The 25,590-nt window shown below is 52.1% G+C and overlaps 1 protein-coding gene across 1 annotated transcript; it reads left to right on the top strand.

Moving 5' to 3' along the window:
- Positions 1-2,645: 2,645 nt before the first annotated feature.
- Positions 2,646-3,825, top strand: YPEL4 (yippee like 4; the record flags this gene model as incomplete). Its single annotated transcript, XM_080714816.1, has 4 exons — positions 2,646-2,786; positions 2,965-3,008; positions 3,453-3,561; positions 3,736-3,825. 4 exons carry the CDS (start codon positions 2,646-2,648, stop codon positions 3,823-3,825), a joined length of 384 nt encoding a protein of 127 aa, XP_080570942.1.
- Positions 3,826-25,590: the final 21,765 nt, after the last annotated feature.

Raw genomic sequence — 25,590 nt, 5'->3', positions numbered from 1 at the left:
CCGAAATTGAAGAGAGAAGAAGTGAGCAGAGAGATTGAGAGATATAGAGAGATAGACGGAGATCTCTGGAGCCGACCTCAAGGTGAGGGGGCAGCCCTTCAAATGCACCTTTCTCCCTTGGCAGATTCTCCTCTTCCTGCTGCGTGTGGCTTTTCTCCCCTTTGCAAAAGCATTATTCATCCACCCTTTGTCCTCCCTTCCCCCTCCCCGCTGCCTCCGCTCCTCTCTCTTGGCTCCTCCATCCCTCTCCAAGCTCTGACGATTCTTTTCCCGCACTTATTTCCCGGCAAGTTTGGCTGCAGCATCCAGCATCACTGTTTATTGTTTTGCTGCTGGTGCAGACCCCCAAAGTCCGCCCTGGGAGCTGGCTGCGCGGCTAATTACTTGGACCATACCATACTGAAAAGGCCAGCCCAGGGGGGGCCAAAACCTCCCAGCAGATGAGAACATCCGTTGGGAGGCAGGTGTCCCCCTCCCCCCTCTTTTTCCTTTTTCTTCTTCCCTCTTCCCGGAGAGGCACGGGATTCGCACCTGGCTCCCTTGGCGCCTCTGCTGACAGCTGTCAGTCCCCCCTGCCAGCCCTTCTCCTCCTCCACCTCCCACGGTCCAGCCCCGACTCGACTCGCATCAGGGAAACGTTCTCTTCCCAGCACTCAGCTCTCCGCTTCCCCCGCCCCCACCCCCAGTCATTTGCCCAATTCACTTCTCCCTGTGCTCTGGGAGGGGAGAAGAAATGACCCCTACTGCCCCTTCGGTGGTTTCCTAGCCCTCTGTGCACCCTCCCCGGGGCTTGATGGGGAGGCAGGGAAGAGGCGGGAGGCGTGACGGTGACGCTGGCTGGGGGCCTGGGCAAGGAGCCTGAGATGGGGGACCTGCGTCTCCCGCCCCTCGTAGTAGGTATTTCTAGGCGGTGTGTAGGGGAGGGCAACTCAGGCAAAGTTGAAGGCAGATCTGAGAAGCAGATGCGGAACGGTAGCCTCCTAGGGAGGACGGCCTGGCTCCTGCAGCCAGGACCCAATGTCACCCTGAATTTGGCCCAAAGTGTCTTCCTGGGGCCCAGCCAGGGGCAGAGGTCCTGAAACTGGACATGGTCTCAGTGGAGCGTTTTGTGGAGAGACTGCCTGGCGGCCCTCAGAGAGGATGGAACAGCTGGGGCGCTTGTGGCCACCGCAGAGGACAGGACAGGACAGGACGAGGAGAGCCGGTTTGTCCTGGCCACCGGAGCCAGCACTGCCTCTGTTGCTCTGCTGGGTGGTCGAGCATCGCCAGCGCGCCCAGCTGGCACCTCTTAGACAGACCTGGGCTGAACCACCCACGACGGACCGCAGGCCCCGTGAGGAAGGCAGCGCTTCAACTGCTTATCAGAGCCGACAGAGGACCCCTCCCTTCTTATCCTGGCCTCCAGCTCCCCAGCCGCTTTGGGGCTGGAGTGTGGGCAGATACCAACATTGCCAAGATTCCTAATCAGAACCTAGCAATTATTTTATCTTCAGTCATCCACAGAGTCACCACTGTTTGTCTCTGCTCCTGGGAGAAAGAGATAGTTTCGGTCTTGTGCCCCAAAGCACAGCTTTTAAAGATGGGTTCCCCCTTCTGTTGTTTACTGTGAATGCTGTTCTCACACTGTACCACACAGCCCTGAACGGCCAGCTCCGGAGTCTGGTTTCTCAGTCTGCTACCCTTCTCCCATTGGCCCAGGAATCAGATCTGCCGGAGGAAATATATTGTCTCTCCTACCGCTGGGCGCCTAAGCCTTTGACTCGGGGATAATAAGCAACAGTGAACAAATAGTGGAGAGACAGACAGACAGATAGACAGACATCCAGGAGTCCAGCAAGCAGGTACCCCCTTTGGGCTGGGATGAGTGACCCAAGGTACAAAATTGGAGAACAGTCACATGTGTGATGTTTGGTACTGAAGAAGACATCTGTAAAGTTCTAGCGGAGAGTCCTAAGTGCAGGGCCTGGCCCCAGGAGAGGGCAGCAGCAGGGTGCAGGCGCTCCCCGACAAAACGTGCAAAGAATTCTATACTATACGGCAAGTGGAGGCGGCCATGAGAACAGAAGACCCTCCAGGCAGCCCCAGCTTCTCAGAGGTCCCGAGCCCCAGAAACACAGTGCCTACCAATGCCCGAAGGGCGCAGATCCTCACAGAGGAGTCGCACACAGAAGACAGGGCCCCGCGGATGATGCCATGGTGGTGTTTGTGCCAGCGTGTGCTCTCAGTGGAAAACGGTGACTCTTGCTGCCGCCCCAGGAGAGACAGAGACGGGCTCCCTGGCTGTGCCACAAGAAGCCTGCAGCTGCTGCCAGAACGGGACTCCAGGGGACGCTGGCTGGTGATGGGGAGGGTTGGTGGTGACGGGGAGGCAGAGGTGGGGGGGAGCTGAGCCCCACCTCCCCCAGTCCCCCCCCCCGGGAGGGACCCCAGCACCCCTGATGCCCTCTCCTCCCTCTTCCCAGGTGACTTCCATTTCCATCTGGTTCTCGTCTGGGGGGGCCCAGGCCGGGCAGCCCCCCACATTTCTCCCGCCCTGAAACACGGCTCTAGCCAACCTGCTCCGCTGCTTCACCTGCGACCGTCTCTGCGGGGGCTGCACGGCGCCAGCCCCTCCGGCCCGCCAGGGCATCGTCCTCCAGCCCGTCATGCCCAGCTGTGACCCCGGCCCGGCCCCTGCCTGCCTCCCCACCAAGACCTTCCGCAGCTACCTGCCCCGCTGCCACCGCACTTACAGCTGCGTCCACTGTCGCGCGCACCTAGCCAAACACGATGAGCTTATCTCCAAGGTAGGCCAGAGCGGGGCTGCCACCGCCCTCCTCCCCAGGCCTGGCTAGCCCCAACATCACCCGGCGGTGACGCAGCATGGCCCTTTGGCCCTTCCTCCCTGCCCCATGCCCTAGCTGGGACTCAGGCAGCGAGGCCCAGGGCGACCCAGTGGTCACTGTCTGTCCTGTGTCTCCACAGTCCTTCCAGGGGAGCCATGGCCGAGCCTACCTGTTTAACTCCGTGTGAGTCTTCCTCTTTCTTTGTGCGTGTGTACTTGTGCTTGTGTGTGTGTGAACAATCTTCCTTTGTGGACAAAGGGAGTGAGCATCAGGTGTTCTTCCCCCACCCCTCCTTTTGGGGATGCTGGGGATAGAACCCAGGGCCTCGCGTGTGCCAGGCAAGCACTCTTACCCTGGGCCACATCCCCAGGCCAGAAGCTGACCTTGTACCCTTGGCACTGCCCTTTCTTTAGAGGGTTCAGAAAGCCAGTCTGCCCATCTCTTGTGGAGAACGTGGGCAGAACTAAAATCGCTGGAGCTTGAAGTTCCAGGCCCGGGTCAGAGCGGGGCGGTTGCAGAAGGCAGGGGCTTCCAGTTTTCCAGGCCAAAGCCCCTTTGGGCTGCTTGGGGGGCCGGACTGACAGAACGACCCCACTGGGGCTGGGCCCTTCTTGTTTCTGGAGACAGGGTCAACGTGGGCTGTGGGCCGGCAGAGCAGCGCCTCCTGCTTACGGGGCTCCACTCGGTAGCAGACATTTTCTGTGAAAGCTGCAAAACCACACTGGGGTGGAAATACGTAAGTACCTGGGGAAGAAGGCCGTCTGCTAGAGTTCCCCGAGGCCTCCTGCGCCCCGGCAGCCACAGGTCCTAACAGGGAGCCTGGAGCCGGGATGGACTAGGCAGGGGACCCCGAGGTGGGTTCCTGGAGAGGAGCCGCTGTCCTCAGGTCACTTGCTTTGCTCTCCACCAGGAACAGGCTTTTGAGACGAGCCAGAAGTACAAGGAAGGGAAATACATCATTGAAATGTCACACATGGTGAAGGACAATGGCTGGGACTGAGGGGCTCAGGCAGGCTGCGTCCTCCCTCCGCATGCCCCACCCCCGCGCCCCCGCCCCCCGGCCCTGCCGAGCCGTCGGCACCAGCATGAGTACTGCCCCACCCCTGGGGGAAACCCGGCTCCCGCCAACGCCCCCCCTGCCCCCACCCCCTCACACCCGGGCCCCCTTGGATCAGGGGCATGGGGTACCCCAGGGGTGTTCAAGGCTCAGGAGTGGGCAGCAGTCAGGGAAATACAGAACAGGGAAAGGGGATGATTGTAGGTCCTGGCAACAGAAACGGCAGGGCGGAGAGGACCACGGGAGGGATCCGATGGTGACCTGCTCTTTCTGGAGGGAAGAGGGCACAAAGCCGAGGCCACAGACAAGCCGAGAACAGGCTGGGGTTGGAACGCAGTGTTGGCCTCGGACACCAGGACACCAGAGTCTCTGCAGGTGAATCGGTCCCTACTCCCCTTTGTGGAGAAAGGACTCCACCGGGAGGGGGCGGAGGAACCCGAGTCCCAGGCCCTGGGAGACCACAGGGGTTCCCATCTCTCTCCACTGGCTAGTTTACCTTGGCACTAAAGAGGCACTTTGGAATATCTAACCTTTGCCACTAGGTGGGGTGGGGAAAGCTGTCCCTGGAACAGTCCCCACCTGCAGCTGGCTGTTTCCAGAGCAAGTGGTCTTTCCGGGCATCTTCTGAGGCCCGGCCACTGCTCCCTGGGACCCAGTCCCCTGGAGGGGAGGTGGATCATCAGTGCTACGGGCGTCTTTCCCGTGGCCGCCACCAGCGAACGAAACTTTTGTATGATATATAAAGTGTTCGGGTCTATTTTTAATAAAAAGGGGGAAAGCAACTATGAGGCGCTCTGTCCTCTGACTGCTTCTTCATGCACGTGCCCTAACACTGCCCCCCTCCGCACCCCAGGGCGCCTGTCCCTTAGCACCACTAGGAAGCAGCAGTTGCTTTGGAGAAGCCGATTTCCCCAGTGGAACTCTTACCCTTCTTACCTGAAGGATAAGCGTTCAGGTGTGGTTTTGCTGAGTAAGAGGGATGGGGGCTGAACAAAGCGGCACAAACCTGTAACCCCAGTACCCAGGAGGCTGAAACAGGAGAATGGCAGGTTCAAGGCCAGCCTCAGCAACTCAGGAAACCCTGTTTCAAAATAGGAAAGTCAACTAGGCATGGTAGCACGTGCCTGTAATCCCAACACTTGGGAGACGGATACTGGAGGATCATTCAGAGGACAGCCTCGGCAAGCAGTGGGGCTCTCATCAATCTAGCAAGACCCTGTTTTTTTGTTTTTTAAGAAGCCGAACATGGTAGGCACGCTTGTAATCCCAGTATTTGGGAGGCTGAGACAGGAGAATCGCGGTTTGTGCACAGCTTCAGCTACTTAGTGAGGCCCTCTGCAGCTTAGTGAGACCTCTGTTTCAAACTAAAGAAAAAAAAAATAGAGCTGGGGATATAGCTCGGAGGTAGAATGCTCCTGAGTTCCATCCCCTGTACTGCAAAATAAATAAATAAAAATTAATAAATAGAAAGAAAGCTTGGCATGGTGGTACATGCTTGCAATCCCAGTACTTGGGAGGCTGAGACAAGAGGGTCTGGGTTCGCAAACAGCCTCAGCTACTTAGTGAGGCCTTCGCAAATTAGTGAGACCCTGTTTCAAAATAAAAAGTAGCTGGGCATGGTGGCATACACTTGTAATCCTATTATTTAGGAGGCTGAGACAGGAGGATTGCGCAGGTTCAAAGCCAGCCTCAGCTATTTAGTGAGGCTCTCTGCAATTTAGTGAGGTCCTGTTTCCAAACAAAATGTAAATTAAGTCTGGGAGTGTAGCCCAGAGGTAGAATGCCCTTGGGTTCCATCTCTAGTACCACAAAAAAAATAAAGAGTAAAAAAATTGGCTGGAGGTAGAATGCCCCTGGGTTCAATCCCTGGCACGCATACACACACACACACACACACACACACACACACACACACACACACACACAGGGCTCTGGGTATAGCTCAGTGGTAGAATGCTCCTGGGTTCAGTGCCTAGCACCACTAAATAAATAAATGGATAGATCAGAGGTAGAATGTCCCTGGGTTCAATTCCCAGTACTCCCACACACAGTTTTCTGAACTGTATTCCAGGGGGAAATATCCAAAATAGCTGTCATCTGAAACCATTACCAATGAATCCATTTTTGCCTGGACCCGACTGGATAAGGCTTATTCTTAGAACAAGAGTTTTCCGGGGGCCCCCATACTTCTGTGGTGCTCTGGATTGAACCTAGAGGCATTCTGCCTCCAAGATAAACCCTCAGCCCTTTTTATTTTTGTTTTGAAACAGGGTCTCACTAGATTGCTGAGATTCTTACCAAATTGCTGAAGCAGCCGGGCATGGTGGCGCAAGCTTATAATCTCAGCATTCAGGAGGCTGAGACAGGAGGATCACAGTTCACGGACAGCCTCAACTACTTAATGAGGCCCTTTGCAACTCAGTGAGACCCGGTCTCAAAATAAAGAAAAAATAGGGCAGGGGGTGTAACTCGGAGGTCAAATGCCCCTGGGTTCTATCCCCAGACCCGAAAAAATAAAAATGAAAAAAGAATAGCCGGGCATGGTGGTGCACGCTTTTAATCCTGGCATTCGGGAGGCTGAGACAGGAGGATCGCAGTTTACAGACGGCATCAGTTACTTAGTGAGGCTCTCTACAACTTAGTGACACCCTGTTTCAAAAATAAAGAATAAAAAATAGGGCTGGGGTTGTAGTTTGGACGTCAAATGCCCCTGGGTTCTATCCTCAGACCCGCAAATAAAATAAAATAAAAAGATTAAAAAATAGGACCGGGGGTGTAGCTTGGAGGTAGAATGCCCCTGGGTTCCATTCTCAGTACTACAAAAAAATTAATTAATTAATTAAGAATAAAAAAATAGGGCTGAGGGTGCAGCTGAGGGGTAGAATGCCACTGGGTTCCATTCACAGCACCACAAAAAATAAATTGCTGAAGCCGGCCTGGAGCCTGCGACCCTCCGGTCTGAGCCTCCCACATACTGGGATACAGGCATGTGACACCATGCCGCTGGGCTCCTGTTGTTTTATTTACTGGGCTGGCTCTATGTTTTAGTCAGCTCGTGGACATATTAGCCTGGGTGCTGCCCTGGCAGTTGATAGGAAGTGGAATAAAATAGCCCCAAATCAAAGCATCCATCCGACTGTATAACCCAGAGGACATCTGGGGGGAAATGTGAAATTTCTACTCGTTGGTGGGTGTCCATCCCCTACAGTGAAGACTGTACGCATCATGGAAACTACCTTCTGTGAGGTCTCTGGTTACTTCCAGATTCATTTATTGATATTGTGAATAATTTGGAAAGCGCCTATTATTTGCTAGGCACGGGGTTAGCACTGGGATTCAAGGTGAGCAAGGTGGCTGTGGTCCGACTCACTGGAGCTTTCAAATCTACTGGGAAGAAAACAGTAAGCACAGTGGGGCGTGAAGGCACATGCCTGTAATCCCAGTACCTGGGAGGCCGAGACAGGAGGATGGCAGGTTTGAAGCCAGCCTCCACAATTTAGTGAGGCTGTTTCAAAATGACAAAGGCCAGATGTGGTTGGTGCACCCCTGTAATCCTAGTACCTAGGAGGCCGAGACGGGAGGATAACAGGTCGGAGGACTGCCTCCGGACTCAGTAAGACCCTCACTTAGCAACTTAAAAAATAAAAACAAAAGTTTTTACTGGGAGACACCCCAGCAATCAGACAATCCCAGTCTAATGTGATTTGAAGGCTCTAGGCAGGATTGAGAGAAAGCTCAGAGCTTCCTCTGCATGGAAGATGGCAGACAGAAACTCGGCCTAGACTTGAGTCAGAAAGGCTGCTTCTTTGAAAGATGAGGAGTCAGCTAGGCAAAGGGCAAGACAGACAGAACTGTGTCAAGTGGCTTAAGCTTAGTTAACTTGAGGAAATGTTTCCTATGGATGAGATAGGTAAGAAATTAACCAGGACAGAGACAGGTCTGTAAGCCATTCAGAGAAACCAAGAACTCAGCCCCAGGGTGTGGGGGAAACCTGGGAAAGTGTGTGTGTGTGTGTGTGTGTGTGTGTGTGTGTGTGTGTGTGTGGTACTGGGGTTCCTAGAAACCCTTCTACCTCCGGGCTACACTCCCAGACCTATTTTATATTTTTATTTGGAAACAGGGTCTCTTAAGCCAGCGAGGCTGACTTCGAACCTGTGTGATCCTCCTGTCTCCGCCTCCCAAGCGCGGGGATTACAAGTGTGCGCCACCACGCCCGGTTTAGGAAAAGTCCTTTTTAACAAGAATGCAGTCGCACCATCAGATGGCTGTTTAATGCGCATAGGAGACTCAGAAGTTGCTTTTTTTCTTCTTTTCGGTACTGGGATGAAAACCCAGGGTGTTCTATCTCTGAGCTACACTCCAAGCCCTATTTTTTATTCTTTATTTATGGTACTGGGGATGGAACCCAGGGGCCTTCTACCACCGACCTATACTCCCAGCCCTATTTTTTTTTTAATTTATTTTTGTGGTGCTGGGGATGAAACCCAGGGGCTTTCTACCTGTAGGCTATACTCCCAGACCCATTTTCTATTTTATTTGGAAACAGGTGTCACTAAGTTGCAGATCCTCACTAAGTAGCTGAGGCTGGCTTCAAACCTGTGTGATACTCCTGTCTCAGCCTCCCAAGTACTGCCCAGCTCTATTTTTTAGTGTTTTTATTTACTGAAACAGGGTCTCACTGAGTTGCAAAAGGCCTTGCTAAGTAGCTGAGGCTGTCCGCGAACCATGATCTTCTGGTCTCTGCCTCTCCAATGCTGGTCTCTGCCTCTCCAATTACAAGTGTGTGCCACCACGCCCACACATTGGCTTATTCTGTTTTGAAACAGGGTCTCACTAAGTTGCAGAGGACCTCATTAAGTAGCTGAGGCTATCCTCAAACCACGATCCTCCTGTCTCAGCCTCCCAAATGCTGGGATTACAAGCATGCACCATTACGCCCGGCTTCAAATCAAAGTTTTAATACTTTGAAGCAAGGATATAAGGCGAACTACCATCTCAACTTAAGATGGGTATGGTGGCGCACGCTTGTAATCCCAGTACTTGGGAGGCTGAGACAGGAGGATCTTAGGTTTAAAGCCGGCCTCAGAAATTAGTGAGACCCTTCTGCGACTTAGACCTCATTTACAAATAATAAAATCATGCTGGGGTGTACAGCTTGGAGGCAGAATGCCTTTGGGTTCAATCCCCAGTACTAAGAAGAAGAAGAAGAAAAAAAAAAAAAACGCCAAGAAAAAAAAAACACCCAACTCTCAACTTCAGAATGGAGACTGCCTGGATAGGAGAAAGGGAACTGGAAGGCAGAGGTGAGAGTCGGGCAAAGAAAAGAGGGCAAAGGCGATGCAGGAAAGTGATGTCCAGTATCACTCATCTTAGGACTTGGTTCTGATTCACCTCAGCGTCTGCACAACTTAGGATGCCCAGGTCCTTCTCTGGCTCTCACAGGGATTCAAACTGTCCTCACACCCTACCTCCTGCACCAAAACCACCCCCCAAATTCTGCCCTTGAAAGCCAGGTGAAAAGGAGCCGCCCTTCTGTGTGTGTTCCTGGGGACTGAACCCAGAGCCTCGTGCATGCTAAGCCAGCGCGCTCTCACTGAGCTGCAACACCGCAGCCTCTTTCAAATGTTGAGAGAAGGCCTCCCGACGCTGCTCGGGCTGACCTGGAAATTGCAAACCTCCTGCCTCAGCCTCCCAAATCACCAGGATCACAGGCATGTGCCGACCTGCCTGGTCTTAGCTGCCTTCTTAAAGTGCCTCTAATTTACCGTAACAAGTTCTCGAGGAGCCGGCTGGGCACTGTGGGGGACAGAAGTAAATGGCAGAGCCGTTCTTCTCAAGTTCTTTGTACCTCTCCGGGAAAAATCATCCTGGGGCCTTGGCTCAAAAGATCCTATTTAATCTCTAAGATCAGTTCCTGGGCAGCACTGTCCAAATCCTGGATGCCCAGGCAGGCATACCCTCGAGGAGAACCACTGTCAAATACCCTGTGACCAAGAGATCATGCTGAGAGTTGCAGGTGAAAGAAGAGAGGGACTGAGCTTGACGCCATGTCCCAACAGCCAGGGAGGAGCTGCAGGTGAGGGACAGGAGGGGCTGAACAAGGGGCAGGCGGGTCTTCTTCCCTGGGGAGCAATCCTTTCGAATCAGCCTTTTTTTCCAGTCTTCTCTGAGCCTCACAGCAGCCCCCATTCCCCCCTCCCCACTTGTTATTTCAAGAGTCTGGGAACCCTATCCTTCTTAGCCGCTGCTGCCACTTCTCTCCTTAAAGATTTGAGATTGTAAGATATCGTTCTTCCACCAGCAGATGGCATCAACCCCCCCACACACTTCAGCTTAACTCTCTCAGGGAGACAGTCTACTCCCCGCCTTCTAAATCCGCCTGTAAAAAGATGAGTAAGCCATCAGACTTCGAGCAGGGTCATATTTAGCTTAAGAGCCATAGAACCTTGGCCAAATAGCTTCAACTCTCTGGCCTCAGTTTTCCCATCTGTCAAATGGGGATTCTACCTCCCCCAGAAGTCCTTAGGGTTCCACCGTTCACGCTGGCAACGTCTGGCCCATACACCGCACACAGAAGCGGCCCATTAACTGTGAGCGATTCATTCGACCAAGAGAGGCTTCCCAAATCTCCAGGAGGGTAGCTGATTGGTGCCCAGAGGGGAGAGTAAACAGGGAGGCTGAGGGGGCAGCCGGCGCCGGGTAGCACTACACGGCCAATGCCCTTTTAACATTGCACTGCTCGTGACAGGTGCAGACAGTAGCACAATGTGAAAAGAGCTTCGGCCAGCAGCAGAAGCTGGCCAGCTCCGCCCCCCGCCTCTTCCCCCAGCCCCCGGGGCCCCGCAGCTCACAGCAGCCCCTGCTCCCTCTTCAATCCTCCAACTTTTCCCAGTGTTCACCCCCATCTTCTTTACACCCCTTTGCTTTCTGCCTCCCCCCTCCCCAGCAGAGAACATCTTTTTCTTTGAGGCTTCAAGGTGTTGCGGCTGCTTGAAGGGATACCTGGGGCTTGACATTCAATTCTCAAAGGTAAAAAAAATTCCCCCAAAGTTTGGGGGACACTTGCGTGAGGTTGTTTTTTTTTCTTGATTCACATTTCTGCCAACGACCCTTCCAGCGGGTTTGTCCGGGATCACGGACTACTGAGCTCTTCACTGCTCCGAAGCTCTCTTCTCTCGTTTACATTATGGCGGGTGCTGGGGATGGAGGTAACAACCTCAAGGACCAGAGAGTGCAGGAGACTAGTTCTAGGCCCCCAGGCAGGAGAGAAGTTTCCGGATCTGGAGATGGACGCCGATGATGCCCACTTGAATCTTCCTTCTGAGGTCTTCAAAGCGCTATATGGATTTGGCATTGAGGAACAGGATAGGGGTGATGCCCTCTGCCATAGTGAGTTATGGGTAAGCTTTCCTAGGTAGTAGGGTTAGAATCGAGTTCAGGGGCTCTGATTAAGGTTTTGTTTTGGTTTGGTTCAGGGGACTTAACCCAGGGGCCTTCTACCTCTGAGCTACACCCCCAGCCTTTTCATTTTTCATTTTGAAACAGAGTATCCCTAAGTTGCTGAGGCTGGCCTTGAACCTGGGATCCTCCTGTCTTCTGTCATCCAACGCATTCAGTCCACCCCATCCTACTTTAAGGGGCTGGACAGAGACCGATCAAAACTCAAAGCCAGAAGATGACCTAGAAGGACATTTGCATAGCCAAAGGTTCAGAGTCCAGCAGAGCTCTATTGTGCCACATCCCAACTCCACTCGCGCCAGAGACCCGCTGCGGTTCTGAGCTAGTGAGCTGTGTGCAGCCCAGGTGGCAGACAGAGGCCAGGAGGCGATCCCTCGGAGCCCCGACCGTGCAGGCCTCCCGGAATATGGAGCGGCCTCGGGGACGCTCCTCCTTCCTGCTTCACAGCCCGCAGAAATGGAGGACGGGTTTCCAGTTGGGAGCTTGTCCTCTGGGCCACCCTATAGCCCCCGCCCACCCCCTCAGGAAGCAGGAGAGCTTCTCTCCTGCCTCCTGCCTGGCAGCACGGTCCTGTAATCTCAAACATGGGGCCCTGTCCCAGTTTACACAGTTCTGATGGACGGGAACTATGGCCCAGCTAGGGTCAGTGGCCAGGACTCTAAGCTCCCCCGGCTGGGCGAGCCAGCTGGGAACTGGACCAGGCCAACAGGGGGCAGAAGGGCAAAGACAGGGCTGCCCAGCAAGCTGGTGTGTGTGTGGGGGGGAGCTTCCTCCCCCAGGAGTTCCTAGAGGGCTCCTTAAGTGAAGGGAGAGGGGCCCTGGACCAACCGCCCCTCCCGCTCTCACACACCTAACTCATTCCTGAGGGGCGCCCGCGACTCACCAGCCAGCAGGACCCCTCCCCCACCTTGAGCCCAGGAGCCATCCCCCAGCTCCTTCCAGAAGCGGGTGTAGAGACAGAGGAGGAAATGGGGGAGGGGAGGCCTTGGCTCAAGTTCTCTCGGCTCCCCCTCCTCATTGGCCACCATCTTCCGGCCCCTGCCCCCCAGAGCAGCAGGAGATGGGGCCCAGCCTGTGGAAGGGAGAGAAAGGGCAGGTGGGGGGTTAGCTGGAGCAGCCGGGCAGGGGGCTGGTTCGAATTGTCTCCACCCCCACTCCCCGCAGCCATGGCGACGGGAGGAGGAGACCAGGAGGGTCCTGAAAGCCATGTTCTGTGAATGAGATGAGAGGGGGCAGCTGGGAAGTGTGGGGTGAGGGGCGCTCTCCCTCGACACCCGACGGTGCCCCTCGAGGCTGGACCACACACACACACACACACACACACACACACACACACACGCGCGCGCGCGCGCGCGGGGCGCACGCACACAAACACAAACTCTCAGCCACACTTGCTGCACAACTCAGCCCTCGCTACACACTCCCCCCCCAACAGGAAGAACTGGGGGCCCGCACCCCTGAGCACCCCACAACTGTGAGCTCCAGAGCCCGCCCCATGATGCCCGCATGCCCAAGCACGGCCCTAGGCTCACCCCACAAGTTCTGGAGGGGCGGCACTCCCTGCTCCAGCACGTCGGGCACCCCCACCCAGGCCAGACCCCTGGGCCCCGCACCCGCACACCAGCCCGGGCGGACCCCCACCCCTGCCCCACCACGCCCCCCGCTGGAAAATGACAGCGAGGCCGCCTGGGAAAGCCACGTCCCGGGCTTCCCAGGCGCCGATTCGAAAGGAAAAGCCAGGAAAGATGCCCACGAGTGGAGAAAGAGGAGGGGAAAGGCGGACGAGAGCGAGAGCCCAGACCACCCCCGCCCCTCGCCGCGAGAGAATAAAGCCGAGGAGCGGTGGCGCTGCCCTGCGGGAGCCCGCGATACCTACACAGTGCTCTTCGTTACGTTCCTCTGCCTGCCACCTCCTTCTTCCCGGGCTCTTTCTCTGCCTTTCCCTCCCTCGGCTCCCCTCCCCGGCCTCGCTCCCCGCCCGCCCCGCTCCCCGGCCCCGGCCCCTCCGGCCGCCCCTGCACGCGCCGCGGGGACGAGGCTCCGGGCCGGCCGGCCGCGGCCCCCCTGCTCTGCCGATCTCGCCCTTTCCCCCTCGCCCCCTTTCTCCTTCCTCACTCCCTGCCGTCCATCTTGAATACTTGGGATTCTTGAATGGAGTGAGCAGGATCCGCTCCCCCAGGCTCCCATTGGCTGTGGGTTAACCCTTTTGAAACGAGATCCTCCCTCCCATTGGCTGCCAGGCTCCCCTCTTCTCCCCCCACCCCCATCCCCTCCGCCTCCCGACAGCCCGGAGGTCAGGGCGCTCCCGGGCGCCCCCTCCCCTGGCCTCTCGCCCCCTACCCCCACTCCAGGACGCCCCATCTCCCCCGCTCCGGCCATCACGCGATCCACAGCGCTGCAGGTGAAGGCGGATCCAGTTCCCGCCAAATACGGGCCCCAGGTGCCCCTGGTGCCGGACTTGAGGACCGTGGGAGGTGCAAGGGGTGCCGTTTCCTGCCGGTGTCCAGCTCTTCTTGGACCAGAAGGACTTGTGGAACTGGGACCCTCACGGCCAGTTAGCCTCACCCGAGGCCATGCCTGGGCCCCTGGACATCCCCGCCCCCTGGACGGGCTGGGCAGGAAGGGGGCAGCTCCAGAAAGGAGAGCTGGGGCTCCTCTGAGAAGCCGGTTCCCTGAGCGCCCCAGGGCAGGCCTGACCTGACCAGGAATGAGCAGCATCTGGAGCTCCCGCTCTGCCCAGCCCCCTCCTGGACCCACAAGCCCCTAAGGGGGCTCTGCCTTGGGGAGTCCCGGCTTACAAGAGGAAGGAGACAGGCGAAATAGGGCCTTGAGCCAGGCCGGGAGCAGGGTCTATTGGTTGTAGGGCCAGAGCTGCCTAGACAAGCCCAGGGAGGTCATGTCCCCTCTCTGGGCCTCAGTTTCCCCATTTGCCAAAGATGGGCCCAGAACAGTGCTGTCCTAGGGGACATTCTATGTGCTTCATATTTGTATGGTCCAAGGTGATCACCACTAGCCACGTGTGGCTACTGAGCCCTTGCCTTGTGGGTGCCATCACTAAAGACCTGGCTCGGATTATGTATTTATCTTGGTACTAGGGATTGAACCCAGGGCTATTCTGCTTCCAAGTTACACCCCCAGCCCTTTTTACCTTTTATTTCCAGACAGGGTCTCTCTAAGTGGCAAAGACTGGTCTTGAACCTGCGATCTTCATGTCTCAGCCTCCCAAGTACTGGGATTAGAGGCATTTACCCCGTTAAATTTTATTTAATGTTAATTACTTCAGCATAGCCACATGTGGCTAATGGCTACCACATTGGACAGCACAGAGTCCTTGTGGTCCTGCTAATGAATAACATTCTATGATTTTTTTTTTTTTTTTTTAGTGCTGAGGATTGCCCCCAGGGTTGGTTGCTCCACCTCTGAGCTACACTCTCCCGCCCTTTTATTTTTTTGAAACAGGGCGTATCTTTTTTTTTTTTTTTTTTTTTTTTTGCAGTTCTGGAGATGGAACTCAGGGGCATTATACCTCTGAGCGACACCCCAGCCCTATTTTTTTATTCTTTATTTTGAAACAGGGCCTCACTAAGTAGCTGAGGCTGGCTGCGAACTGTGATCCTCCTGTCTCAGCCTCCCAAGTGCTGGGATTACAAGCGTGCGCCACTACACCCGGCGAAACAGGGTGTCTCTAAGTTGCTGAGGCTGTCCTCAACCCTGTGGTCCTCTAGTCTCAACCTCCCAAGCACTAGAATTAAAGGCGTGAGCCATCCTGTCCATCTTGCATTCTATGATTTTTGCTGGGGGGAAAAATATCCTTTCTCTTCGTCCTTGGAAATGAAGTTCTCCAAATCCAAACTGCAAATGACCAAGGTCATCGATGCCTAGGAAATGGGATTTAAATTCCTTCCACCTTTCTCGGGAACCATCACCGATGGCTGTCATCCACTGTTCCAAAAAGGAGCTGAGATACACATACCCGCTACACAAGGGATGGTTGTGGATAGAAGGGAATTCACAGGTTTGCCCAAGGATCTTACTGCTTTTTTCAAGGATAGACACAAAGACATTTTCAGGTTTGGGCATGGGGACACAGGAAGTTGACATGCCTGCTCAGAGTTACTGTGAATGTATAAACTTAGTTTCTCTCTCTGGGGCTCTTGGCCACATGCGCATACATACTCATACAGCATCTAAATTTGCTTCTCTGTCTCAGACCAAATGGAAGCTGAGGCTGAAATTAACCACGTGGCAGCTTCTAAAGCACGGGCAGTTCCTGGGAGGGCAGGAGGCCAGCATTTCGTGAATCCCCAGAGCTCCAGGGTATGCCTGAGTTACAAGAATACGGGCAACCCAGAGTCTACTCCCCGGATCAACGTGACGAAAGACCTCCTTGTGGCGTCCCCCATCAAGAGGAGAGGCCAGCTGGGTGTGGTGGATGTGGTGGTACACATCTGTAATCTCAGTACTTGGGAGGTGATAGGTCTGGGTCCCCAGCGAGTGCAGGGGGAGGGACAGGAACCCCAGAGGCAGGAAGAGCCCACCTCCCAAGAAGTACCCCGCAAGAATTGTGCATTCCCATGGGGAGGCCCCTCTCCTCCTTAAAAAGAGGACCCCATCTCTTCCACGGACTCACTCGCTCTCGGACGGGCAGATGGGCGCAGGATGGGCCGCTCGGAGGGATGTGCGCAGGCCCCTGGACCTGTTCTGCTCCATCCCCGCGTTAATAAAGCTTAATGTATTGGACCCACCGCCCCGTGCGTTTGTGCCCGCCGAGGAACTGCACTTTATCTTACATCATGGTGCAGAAGGCTGAGACAGGAGGACTGAAAGTTAGTCTGGCCTCAGCAAAGTAGCGAGACCCTTTTCTTTCTTTCTTTCTTTCTTTCTTTCTTTCTTTCTTTCTTTCTTTCTTTCTTTTTTTTTTGGAACAGGGTCTCACTAAGTTGCAGAGGGCCTCACTAAGTAGCTGCGGCTGGCTGTAAACCTGTGATCCTCCTGCCTCAGCCTTCCAAGTACTGAGATTTACAAGCATGTGCCACCATACCTGTCAAGACCCTGTTTCAAAATTAAGAATAAAGCCAGGTATGGTGGCACACACTTGTAATCCCAGCATTTGGGAGGCCGAGACAGGAGGATCATGGTTCGCAGACAGCCTCAGCTACTTAGTGAGGCTCTTTGCAACTCAGTGAGGCCCTGTTTCAAATTAAAGCATAAAAAATAGGGTTGGGGTGTAGCTCAGATGTAGAATGCCCCTGGGTTCCACCCCCAGTACTGCAATAAATATATAAATAAATAAATAAATAAATAAATAATAAAAAGGGCTTCGGATGTAGCTTGGAGGTAGTATGCCCCTGAGTTCAATCTCTAGTATCCACTGCCTACCGCTATAGAAAAGAAAAGAGAGAAAGGAAGCGGAAGAGCAGGAGAATGACTCTAGGCTTACTCATCCTTGGGCTGACAAGCAAGTAGAATTGGCTAGGGCTTCAGGAGGAGGTAGGGTCCCGGGTGTCCAGAATTTTTATTTTTATCTTTTTGGGTGGTACTGGGGGTAGAACCCAGAGGCTTTTTACCTCCGGGCTATACTCCCAGACCCATTTTACATTTTATTTGGAAACAGGCTCTCACTAAGTTGCCGAGAGCCTCACTAAGTAGCTGAGGCTGGCTTCGAACCTGCGCGATCCTCCTGTCTCAGCCTCCCAAGCGCGGGGATTACAAGCGTGCGCCACCACGCCCGGCTCGGTGTCCAGAATTCTGGTAGCTACAGGATGGGACTGCACGTCACCAAGGGTATCGATGGCCAGGAAATGAGATTTAAACTCCTTCCACCTTTGCCAAGAACCATTACCAATGGATGTCATCGACTATTCGAAAAAAGATACATACACCCACTACACAAGGAACAATTGGGGCTAAGAGGGAATTTGCAGGTTTGCCCGACGGATCTCATTGTTTTTATAAGGATAGAAACCAAGACATTTTCAAGTTTGGGCATGAGGGTACATGCAGGGCCCTAGTCTAGCAGAGAAAGAACTACCACAGGGCTCTGGTAGAGAGATGTCTAATCCCTGCTTCTAGCAGGTTTCCGCCTGACTAATATGCAGCAGTGAAGAGAAGGCACAGAACTGCCTGGGAAATGGCTTGTCTTCAGTGCTTCCTTACTGCCAGGTGAAACTGCTCAATGGCTTCTCTACTGAGGGCTTAGTAAGGTGTTCAGAAGAGGAAGGATGGACTCTAATAGAGGATGGAACCCAAGAAGGCTCCCTGGAGGTAGTAGTTTGTGAGAGTTGACAGACAGAAAGGATTTAGACTGCCAGGGGTGGTAGCACTCGCCTGCAATCCCAGGCTGGTGGGAGGCTGAGACAGGAGTATTGCAGGTTTGAGGACAGCCTCAGCAATTTAGTGAAATCTTATGTCAGAATAAGAAGTGCTGGGAGCTAAGTGTGGTGATACACACCTGTAATTCCAGTCCTTGGGAAACTAAGACAGGAGGATCTCAGTTTCAAGACCAGCCTCAGCAACCTTGTGAGGCCCTCCACAAGTCAGTGAGACCGTATTTCTTATTTATTTATTTAATTTATTTTTTGCAGGGGCATTCGGCCTCTAAGCTACACCCCCTGCCCTATTTTTTATTCTTTATTTTGAAACAGGGTCTCACTAAGTTGCAGAGGGCCTCACTACGTAGATGAGGCTGTCCACGAACCACGATCCTCCTGAGACCTTATTTCAAAATAAAAAATAAAATAGGGCTGGGGGTATATCTCAGAGGTCGAATGCCTCTGGATTCAATTCCCAGTAAAACACACACACACACACACACACACACACACACACACACACACACATACAGGAGCTGGGGGTGTAGCTTAATAATAGAGCACCTCTGTTCAATCCTCAGTACCACCAACACCACCACCACAACAACAAAAACGTAGGCCAGAGCTAGACATGGTCCAATGTTAGAGCACCGTAAAGAAACACACCCAGACGCTACTTAGCTCCTAGCCAAATCCCCCACCTTCTCTCCTCCTGAGAGAGTTTAGAATGCCCCTGGGCTTTGCGGTAGCTTCCCATCCCCTTTGCCTTCCTCCCTAGTCTCCAGGTTCTAATGCAGATGGGGACCCTCCGTTGCAGGAGGCTCTGGTCCACAGATAACAGGAAACAGAAGCCAGAGTAGAATAAAGCAGGTGAGGTTCAGGGCTGAGGCTCAGAGAGCAAAGCTCCAAGTCTCAGCCCCGAATGGCATCTTCATACAGATTATACAGCCCCCGTGGTATAGGTTTTGGTCGGATCAATAGCAGGCAGGGGCACCAATACAAGGGGCTCAGGTCAGGTTTTATTTCTGCTTTCTGAGCTAGATTTTCTGTATTAGCCTCCACGTGGCCGGGACTGGGTGGCGCCATCTTGGGCTCCACATGGCAAGGACTGGGCACCTCTATCCCTACTTGGGTATGCCACAGAGAACTCTGCAAAGGAGAGCCAGGGCTGCACTATCTGTCCCATCCTCCGCCTCCTGGGAGGATGAATCGGAAACACTTGAGGGGAGACTGTCCCAGGGAAACACCCCGCTCACATTCAGTGGCAGTAGCCGGGTTGTGAGTAAGCTGGCTCCAGATTCAACAAGAGAGTCTTTCTAGTTTCCCTCCTTCTGCAGCAAAGGACCTCTTCATCTTTACTGTCCTGCATCTCTCCCGTGCTCGTGTCTGGTTACTGCCTGTCTGGAAGGTTCTGGAATCATTGCTAGGGAACATTGCTGGCCTGGAGCTGCTCACAGTTGAAGACGGCAAGACACACACATAAAGGAACCTCACTGTGACCGCTGCCCGAATACACGCCTGGACCTTCCGTGAGGGGCGCATCCGTCTTTCTGAGCTCTCGATCCGACCCTTGCTTCAATTGCTCCGTTACTGCCTCTTCGGGCCCTTTCCAGGAACCTAGGGCAAGGGTCAGCAAACCGCAGCCCAGGGGCCAAATCCTGCCTTTTTTTTTTTTTTTTTTTTTGGTACACAAAGTTCAGCAGAGCACTTGTTTACCTACTGTCTATGGCTACTTTCTACAGTCTCTGCAAGGCAGAGTTGAGTGGTTGCAACAGAAACTATATGGCTGGCAGAAGCCTAGCGTATTTACTATTTGACTCTTTACAATAAGGGTTTGCCAACACCTAGGTTGCAGGAGACAGGTGTATCGTGGGTTCAAGGCCAGCCTCCGCAACTTAGCCAGACCCTCCGTCAGCAACTTAGCGAGACACTCAAAATAAAATATAAAATAGGGCAGGGGGGTCTAGCTCAGGGCTCGAACACCACTGAGTTCAATCTCCAGTACCAATATATACAGATTCCTCTCTGGCCGTCTTCTCGCTCCTTACTCTCTCACTGGACAAAATCATCGACACACCTGATTGGACAGTCACTTGTGTATTAATGGCCTCCAATATACAAACACTGAGCTGAAAATCCAGATTTCTAACAGAGAGAGAGAGACAGAGACACAGACAGAGACTGGGAATTGAACCCAGGCACAATCTACCTCCAAGCTACACCCCCAGCCATATTTTTATTTTTATTTTGAAATAGGGTCTCACTAGCAGGGCGTGGTGGCGCACACTTGTAATCCCAGTGTTTGGGAGGCTGACACAGGAGGATTGTACAGGTTCGAAGCCAGCCTCAGCTGCTTAGTGAGGCGCTCAGCAACTTAGTGAGACCCTGTTTCCAAATAAAATAGAAAATAGGTCTGGGAGTATAGCCCGAAGGTAGAAAGCCCCTGGTTCCATCTCTAGCACCACAAAAAAAAAAAAAAGAAAAAGAAAAGAAATAGGGTCTCACTAGGTTAGTGAGAGTATTTACTATTTACTAGTTCACTATTTACCGAGGCTGTCCTTGAACCTGCATTCCTCCTGGCTCAGCCTCCCAGTTACTGGGATTATAGGCATGTGCCACCACCAGTTACTGGGATTATTGGCATGTGCCATCATGTCCAGCTGTCAGATATATCTCTTCCCAGCAAATCAGGCTGAGATTGTCCAATATCCAACACCTGTCTTCTGACAACGGTTCTCACCTCTGCCCTTTGTCTCTTCTTCCATCTGCCCTTTCATTGTTGCGATTCCCAAACGATCTGCCCTTGACTGTTCTCTCTTCGGGGGAAAATTTCTTCCATTCTTCCCATTGCAACCATCCCTTAAGCATGAGTCACGGTCAAATCTCCGTCTCTACATGTATCTCCAGCTGCTGTCTCACATTCCAGAACAGATGCATGAGGTGAGCAGCTGCTGATTCTGTCTGGCTAGAGTCTACCCCCGACCTGGTAATTCCACCTTATTTTTGCTTCAGGGAAATACCTAGTCTCTCCTTTCAATCCACATGGTTCACATGGGACTGGCCTTCTCTGCCCCAGTAAGGGATGTTATTCAACTGAAATGTACCAGTTGTCTATTGCTATGTTAAAAACAAAAAAAAAAAACAACAAAAAAAAAATTAGCCCAAAATGTAGTGGCTTTAAACAACACAGATTTATTTTTCTCTCAGTTTCTGCGGCTCGGGAATCTGCACAAGGCTTCGCTGGGGCCTTTTGATCGTGGTCTCTCGGTGAAGTTGCAAGCCAAGTGTCAGTCAAGGCTCAGTGGGGGAAAGAGCTGTGTCCATGCTTGCTTCCTGGGTGCTTGCCAGGACTCAGTTCCTCAAGGGCTGTTGGGCTGAGGGCCTACGTTTGCTGGCGACTGCTGGCTGGAGCTGTCTGCCATGCGGGGCCCTCCGACATGCAAGCTTGCATCATCAAAGCCAACCGGAGAGAGAGCCTGCTGACAAGATGGAAGTCACTCTTTGGTAACCTCGTCACGGATGCGACAGCCCTTCCACATTTCCATTGTCTACTGGTTAGAAACAAGTTACTCAAGAGTAGGGGGTCACACAAGGGTCTGACTACTGGGAGGTGGAATCACTGGAGGCCACCTTTTTGGGGTTTTTTTTGGTGGTGGTAATGAGGATTGGCTACAGAGGTGGTCTACCATGAGCTACACCTCTAGCCCTTTTGGTTATTATTATTATTGTTATTATTATTATTATTATTTTTTTTTTTTTTGCGGTACTGGGGATGGAACTCAGGACGTATTCTACCTCCGAACTACACCCCAGCCCTATTATTTACTCTTTATTTTGAAACTGGCTCTCACTGAGTTGCAGAGGGCTTCACTAAGTAGTAGCCGAGGCTGTCCACACACCGCAATCTTCCTGTCTCAGCCTCCCAAATGCTGAGATTACAAGCATGCGTCACCACGCCTGGCTCCTTTTGATTTTTTAATTTGAAATGGGGTCTCCTTAAATTGTTGAAGCTGACCTCGATCCTCCTGTCTCAGCCTCCCAAGTACTGGGATTACAGGCATAGACCACCATTTTTGGCTTATATTAGATGCCATCTGAAAGGCTATCCATCACATAGACTTAGCCAATTAAATCATGCTAATTGATTCAAGGATGAATATTTCTGGATGCTAAGAAGTTTGGAATAGATCCTCTTTAAGAATTCTTGCCGGGCATGGTGGCGCACGCTTGTAATCCCAGCATTCGGGAGGCTGAGACCTGGAGGATCACGGTTCGGGGACAACCTCAGCTACTTAGTGAGGCCCTCTGCAACTCAGTGAGACCCAGTTTCAAAATAAAGAATAAAAAATAGGGCAGGGGGTGTGCCTCGGAGGTAGGATGCCCCTGGGTTCCATCCCCAGACCCACAAAAAAATAAATAAATAAATAAAAAATAAAAGAATTCCTAAACTAGCCGGGCATGGTGGGCACATTTGTAATCCCCATGCTTGGGAGGTGGAAACAGGAGGATCGCACAGGTTCGAAGCCAGCCTTGCTGGCTTAAGAGACCCTGTTTCCAAATAAAAAATATAAAATAGGTCTTGGAGTGTAGCCCGGAGGTAGAAGCATTCCATCTCCAGTATCACCCAAAAAAAAAAAAAAAAAAAAAAAAAAAAAAAAATCCTAAACCAAGTTTACCTAGCGTGGTGGGGCATGCTTATAATCCCAGTACTTGGGAGGCTGAGATAGGAGGATCACAGGTTCAAGGCCAGCCTAAACAATTTAGTGAGGTCCAAAGCAACTTAGTGCGAGCCTGCCGAAATAAAAAATATTGCACGCCGGGCATGGTGGCACATGCTTATAATCCCAATACTTGAGATGCTGAGACAGGAGGATTACAGGCTCACCGCCAGCCTTAGCTACTTGGTGAGGCTCTCTGCAATTTAGTAAGACCCTGTCTCAAAATAAAGAATAAGCCGAGTGTGGTGGCGCACGATTGGGAGGCGGAGACAGGAGGATCGTGCAGATTCGAAGCCAGCCGCACTGGCTTAAGAGACCCTGTTTCCAAATAAAAAGTATAAAATAGGTCTGGGAGTGCAGCCCGGAGGTAGAAGGGTTTCCAGGAACCCCAGTACCACACACAAAAAAATAAACAAAATAAAGAATAAAAAGTGGGGCTGGGGGTGTATCTCAGAGGTATAATACTCCTGGGTTCAATCCCCAGTACCAAAAAAAAAAAAAAAAAAAACTGTGCTGGATATAATACCCCTGGGTTCAATCCCTAGTACCAAAAATAAATAAATAAATAAATAAATAAATAAAATAGTGCTGATATAATGCCCCTGGGTTCAATCCCTAGTACCAACGCCCCACCTACACAGACACAAAAGGATGACCGTCCAGAGTCATTGTTTGGTTTGAGGTGTTTGTTGGGTCCTTTGGAAAAGTAACATACATAGGGTTGTTACACAGGTAGAAGGTAAGCTTGAAAGTGCCAATGGCCAAGACCGCTACTGCGCGTGGAAGAACCTGTGTCAAAGGACCACACAGTAGTGGAAAGCAGAGGCAAGAGATAGAGGGAGACAAAGGCCTGCTCACAGCACTCCGTGACCTGGGAGAGCCGCGCCTGCCACCGAACCCCTCCAGGTTTGGTTATAGAAGACAAGATTCAATGGGCGTCGTCTGTTCCCCTTACCCAAAACATTCCTCACTGATAAAATATCCCCGGATACTTGGGATTTAATTCACCCAAACTCAGTTTCATTCTTTCTTTTCTTTTTTTCCCCCCTGATATTGGGGATTGGACCTGAGTATTTTTCTACCTCTGAGCTATACCCCTAGTCCTATCTTATTTGTTTATTTATTTATTTATTTTTTGCTGGTACTGGAGGTGGAACCCAGAGGCTTTCTACCTCCGGGCTATACTCCCAGACCTATTTTATACTTTATTTGGAAACAGGGTCTCACTAAGTTGCTGAGAACCTCACTAAGTAGCTGAGGCTGGCTTCGAACCTGTGCGATCCTCCTGTCTCAGCCTCCCAAGCGCCACCACGCCCGGCTCTCCTATTTAATTTTGAAACAGGGTCTCATCTCACTCAATTGCTATTGCCTCACTAAGTTGCTGAGGCTGGCCTTGAACTTGTGATCCTCCTGAAACAGGGCCTCACGAAGTTGCTGAGGGCCTTGCTAAGTTGCTGACACTACCCTTGAAGCTGTGATCCTCCTGTCTCAGCCTCCCAAGTACTGGGATTACAGGTGTGCCGCCACTGAGGCTGGGTCAGTGTAGGAATTCTTTTCTTTTTTTCTGGCATCGGGGAATGGAACCCAGGGGCATTGTACCTCTGAGCTACACCCTCAGTCCTATTTTTTTTAGTATTTTTATTTTTTGAAACAGGGTCTCACTGAGTTGCAAAGGACCTCAATAAGTAGCTGAGTCTGTCTGGGAACTGTGATCCTCCGGTCTCTGCCTCCTGAATGCTGGGATTATAAGCATGTGCCACCGTGTCTGGTCTCAGTTTAGGAATTTTTTTTTTTTTTTTTTTTTTGCAGGTCTGGGGATGGAACCCAGGGGCATTTGACCTCCGAGCTACACCCCCCTGCCCTATTTTTTATCCTTTATTTTGAAACAGGGTCTCACTAAATTGCAGAGGGCCTCACTAAGTAGCTGAGGCTGTCCCTGAACCGCGATCCTCCGGCCTCAGCCTCCCAAATGCTGGGATTACAAGCGTGTGCCACCACGCCTGGTTTAGGATTTTTTTTGTGTGTGTATGTGGGTCTGGGAATGGAACCCAGGGGCATTCAACCTCTGAGCTACACCCCCTGCCCTATTTTTTATTCTTTATTTTGAAACAGGGTCTCACTAGGTGGTAAAGGGCCTCACTAAGTAGCTGAGGCTGTCCTCGAACCGCGATCCTCCGGTCTCAACCTCCCGAATGCTGGGATTACAAGTGTGCGCCACCACGCCCGGCTAGGAATTCTTAAAGAGGATCCATTCCAAACTTCTTAGCTAACTTACTCTGATCTGCCTTTCTAGCAACACCTTCAGTCATGAGCTCTTATTTTTATATCTGATTCCCTCTCCCCCAGACTAAGAGCAGAGACTGTGCCTTTTGTGTGTGTTGTGTACGTGTGTGTAGTACTGGGGATGGAACCCAGAAGCTTTCTACCTCCAGGCTACACCCCCAGACCTGTTTTATATTTTGTTTGGAAACAGGTTCTCACTAAGTTGTTGAGAGCCTCACTAAGTAGCTGAGGCTGCTTGGAAGCTGCCTAATCCTCCTGTTTCAGCCTCCCAAATACTGGGATTGCAAGCGTGCGCCACCACGCCCAGATTTCCCTTTCATTTTTCCTTATTAGATCTCCTTAGATGAAATGAATGTTTCTCTGAAACTGCAGATACCTTGCTTACTGGTGAATTGTTGATTGACGGCTAGACCTCCAGCAGCAAGGTCATAGCTCTCTCTAATATGATAATTACAATGTCCTCTTCAGTTTTTGTGGGTCCCCCCTGGGTAAGGGGATTTCTCAGACCTTGTGCTGTGATGTGAGTTTAGAAAATGTAGGTTTAGAAATGTAGGGCGTGGTGGGCACGCTTGTAATCCCCGCGCTTGGGAGGCGGAGACAGGAGGATCGCTAGCTGGTTCTGAGCCAGCCTTGCTGGCTTAAGAAACCCTGTTTCCAAATAAAAAAATATAAAATAGGTCTGGGAGTGTAGCCTGGAGGTAGAAGGGCTTCCAGGAACCCCAGTACCACCAAAAAAAAAAAAAAAAAAAAAAAAAAAAAAAAAAAAAAAGAAAGAAAATGTAGTTCCCCATTGGCGAACTCAACCACATTTGTTAGTTACTAGTGACAGGAATCTCTTTGTAGCTGGAGCCCTTTGACCCTGAAGAAACTTAAAAAAGTGGCCCGGTTGGTGGTTTCTTAGGAGAGTTTATTAATTTCATGTCGTACCCCCGATCCAA

The sequence above is a fragment of the Muscardinus avellanarius genome, assembly GCF_963383645.1.
Source record: "Muscardinus avellanarius genome assembly, chromosome: 1".
NCBI lineage: Eukaryota > Metazoa > Chordata > Mammalia > Rodentia > Gliridae > Muscardinus > Muscardinus avellanarius.
This window is presented reverse-complemented; position numbering and strand designations above follow the sequence as displayed.